Source organism: Lactuca serriola, chromosome 3 (genome assembly GCF_051521515.1).
Source record: "Lactuca serriola cultivar US96UC23 chromosome 3, Lser_US96UC23_V15, whole genome shotgun sequence".
Taxonomy (NCBI): Eukaryota; Viridiplantae; Streptophyta; class Magnoliopsida; order Asterales; family Asteraceae; genus Lactuca; species Lactuca serriola.
The window spans coordinates 288,122,756-288,126,648 of NC_136410.1; the positions used below are offsets into that span (position 1 = coordinate 288,122,756).

Below are 3,893 nucleotides of genomic sequence, written 5' to 3' on the forward strand. Positions count from 1 at the left end.
ATCAGAGGGAGAGATTTGTCTGACTGAAGCTAGCTGGGAGGAAAGAAAGAGTTCAGATCTAGATCTAGATTTGATTTTGAGATATAATGAGTTGTGTATGTAAGAAAATGGGTTTTAATAAAACTATTAGGGGAATAGACAAAAAAAAACTCTTAATGAAATTGGTTCTTAACTTTTAGGGGTTCTCATAAGGAAAAAAAATAGACTTTAGAGTATTTATTATAAAAATTAAATATTCTCATACATTTTAGTCCCACTATTTTCCTACCCATATTAAATGGTGACAAGTGAGCTAAAATATTATTAATTTCATTAAATGCGTCATTAAATATGACATATGTCAACATTTGATTGGGTAGGAAGATAAGTAGAAATAAAATAAAGGAGGATATTTAATTTTTTTTAAAATTTAATAGAATAATCTACTTTACATATATAAATCTAGATAAATATAAATTTTAAATTTAAGAAAATAAAAAATACAAAAAAATATAATGAAAAAAACATATAAAAATCCCGAAAAAATAACATGCGTGTCAAATGATATTTACCAAAATTTGATTTGGTTAGATTTATTTATACACTAGTTTATGACTCGTGAGAACCACAATTACAAAATTAATTAAACTTTTATTATGAGAACTCAAAATTATTAATCAATTATTTTAATAAATTATTAATTAAGAGATATAGTTTTAGTTATATAAAATTATAATCGTTAATTTAAATAAATATGTGAAATTATATCAACTTATAATTTGTAATAATTTTATTTTAATTTTTATTCTAATATTATTATTTTAATGTAATTAGAATGAGAAATTTAAAATTTAAAATTCAAAATTAAGAATTAATAGGTTCAAAAGTGACATGCATTAATTAGGATGATATATGGTAAAAATAAAATAAAATATGCCTTAATTAGGAAGCCTAATAGAATGACACATGTCAAAAGAAGATTAAAACTATTCTTTTATTAGAATGTAAAAAAAATATTAAAACTATTTTTTTGTTAGAATAAGAATATATAGGTTAAAATAATTATAATATAAAAAAACTCGTATAAATATGCCTGCGTTACTTTAAAGAGATTAGATCATCAAAAGCATCAAAGATTCCAAACCCCATAGAAAGACTTGAGGAGTCTTCCTTTTCGGCTGTCATTCAAACACACAGTTAGGGGTTTAGAGATGTTAGATCTAATCGCATGGCTGTTCTCCTTCTTCATCCTCTTAGCAGTCATAGCGCTTGTTCTTTACCAGGTAACTTCAAGAACACACACACACATTCTTTCAATTGCAACCCTTTTTTCTTCGGTTTTCAATTCATGTTCGAATGCATTCATCAACTACACCTCGACTTTGTTCGTTAGTGTTTCACAATTTTCTATTACGTTTTACAATTGCCAGAATATTTGATTTTTTAACCTAATTTGTTCAATTTTCTGATTTCGGGTTCCATGTTTATTGGTTACATTTGCCATGAATTGCAATAAATTTTGCTGATTTTGTATGAAAGTTTCAGTTTTTCTTTTTGCCTATATGTTTTTGTCAATCGACCACCAGTTCTACAAACTAAATACCCTTTTTCCATTGATTTTTCCATTGATTTAAAGAGATAGAGATTTGTTCTTGCATAAATTTGTGAACTTTAAGGAGAATTGCTAAGTAAAATAGTACTTAAAGTTAAAGGGTTTGTTCGAATGAAAAAGAAGTTTTCTTTCTGCATCTTCTTACATGCTTTCCAAAATTTGATTATCTTGCCCTAAAAGATTAGAATTTAAAATCAAAATCGGATATATGAAACACTACAAGACTGGTTTTTTACTTCTATACCCATTAGTAATCTTTTTAAAATATTGATTGCATTCAATATGGTTAACAAAATTTGTCTACTTTATGATTGTTGAGTTCTTTCTTGATATTTAAACAATGAGGGGTATTCTTGGTATTTAACAATTACAATCTTTTTGTTGCAGATAATGTGCTTTTTGGACTTAGAGACTGATTATATAAACCCATATGAATTAGCAACTAAGATAAACAACATTATGTTGCCTGAGATGATTACTCAAGGAGGATTATGTTTTTTACATCTTGTCACAAGGCATTGGATAATGTTCCTATTTTGCCTTCCATATTTATCTTATAATGTTCATCTGTAAGTGCATTTTTTTAATCTTTTTTTCTTACAATTTAATGTATTAGATCGTTGAATTACTTTATCTACACCTTTTAGTATTTTTAAAATATGGCTTTTTGGTCAAATCTTTTAGGGAAAGATATAGAAAAGCACAACCTTTTATTGATATAGCATGGCGAAAAATACATAAAAGCACAATGTAGTTTTAATAATTTATTGATTTAGCCATTGAATTGTTATTTATTTATGATATGATTATTATAATAATGGTTTAGTGGCTAATATCAATAAAAAAACAATAGTTTATTAACTAAATTTATAAAATGGTGAAAGTATGTTGTGCTTTTATGTGTTTTTCTCTGATATGAAAATCGGTTAACCAGGAAAAATGATTCTTTTAGGGTTAAAAAAAATTCAACTACATGGACGCCTATTAAAGTTCTCAAAATTTATATATTATTTCATATTTTTTATATTAAACATGACACAAAAACTAACATAAATTGATTTTTAGGTACATTCATGGACACCATGTAGTGTATGCAACAGAGGTTTTTAATGAGCTTTCAAGTCAAAAGAAACATCGAATATTCAAACTTTGTTATCTTGGTTTCCTTCTTTTCTTCTCTATATTTTGGTACGTAATTCAAACTCATTAAAATACCCAGTTTTAAATCACTTGAAAATCATATTAATCGTCTTTTTTTTTTTTTTTTTTGTACTGTTTTTAGGATGATTTGGAGTATTGTTGATGAAGATTAAGAAATCGGGTCTCTCAATCGAGTAAATTCGACTGTAAGTAGATGTGTTCATTGTGGATAATAGGATTACATGCAAAAAATAGTATTGTAATTTCCTTGAATTTTTTTTTTTTTTTTTTTTTTTTTTTTTTTTTGTAATAGCATCATATACTTTATTTTCATCCTATTAGAGCATTGTACTTTGAAAATATTATCCAATTACAAAGCAATTATCATTGCTATAATTGGTAGATTTTTCAAAATACAATGCCTTAATAAGATCAAAATGTCATTTATCTAAACGAAACTTAATTAGAAAAAAGAACAAAGAAATGTCATTTATTCATAATCTTAAAATGCTGATTGGATTATGATCTTTGATTATTACAGGCTATTCGGTTTGTATGATTTGCTATCGAAAGGAGTCATTTGAGAAGATGAGTAGAGGTTTTCACACGAACTACTCCATCGTATTTAGATCTTAAAAGTCTTCAAGAATCTTTTTTTTTTTTTTTTTTTTGGTGTACAGCTACATGTATATTTAATTTAGGCGTTTATATATATTTCCAAATAAATTCTCCGGTTGTAAGTTGTTTTTATTTCATTGGATATCACTTTTTTTTTTTTTTTCTGTGAATTTTTTTTAATCGTCGATAGTTTGGTTTGTGTATATGTTTGTTGGAAGATTTGTTTTGTATTGGAGGCATAAAATTCATCTATTTAACAATGATTATATTTTATGCTGTTAGGCTATGTGGAGGAGGGCTTGGCTTGGTGCTCTAACTCGGTAATAGCTGACATAAGAGAGATTAAAAAAAAAGTTGATTTTTTTCCCATTTGTATAAATACCAACACCAATCAACTTTTTACCACAACAAAACCTTCATCTTTCAAACATTTAGGGGGTGTTTCGATAGGAAAAAAAAAGGTACTTATTGTTTATTCCCATCAAGTTTAAGTGTTTGGATAAAATCTTTAAAAATCAGCTTATTGTGTTAGGAATAAATTATA

General features: G+C 26.1%; 1 protein-coding gene across 1 annotated transcript; it reads left to right on the plus strand.

The window, feature by feature from the left end:
- The first annotated feature begins 1,100 nt into the window (after positions 1-1,100).
- LOC145094053 (protein cornichon homolog 4-like) lies at positions 1,101-3,506 on the plus strand. The gene is made up of 5 exons (XM_079032313.1): positions 1,101-1,262; positions 1,979-2,160; positions 2,657-2,779; positions 2,874-2,937; positions 3,273-3,506. The coding sequence occupies exons 1-4, from the start codon at positions 1,191-1,193 to the stop codon at positions 2,902-2,904; spliced, it is 408 nt and encodes a 135-aa protein (XP_078888439.1). The 5' UTR covers positions 1,101-1,190; the 3' UTR covers positions 2,905-2,937; positions 3,273-3,506.
- Positions 3,507-3,893: the final 387 nt, after the last annotated feature.

Bases quoted from the DNA above. Each gene is read 5' to 3' on its own strand.
- LOC145094053 (XM_079032313.1), top strand. From the start codon at position 1,191: ATGTTAGATCTAATCGCATGGCTGTTCTCCTTCTTCATCCTCTTAGCA. The intron at 1,263-1,978 runs GTAACTTCAAGA...TTTTTGTTGCAG, and splicing joins TAGCGCTTGTTCTTTACCAG to ATAATGTGCTTTTTGGACTT. The intron at 2,780-2,873 runs GTACGTAATTCA...TACTGTTTTTAG, and splicing joins CTTTTCTTCTCTATATTTTG to GATGATTTGGAGTATTGTTG.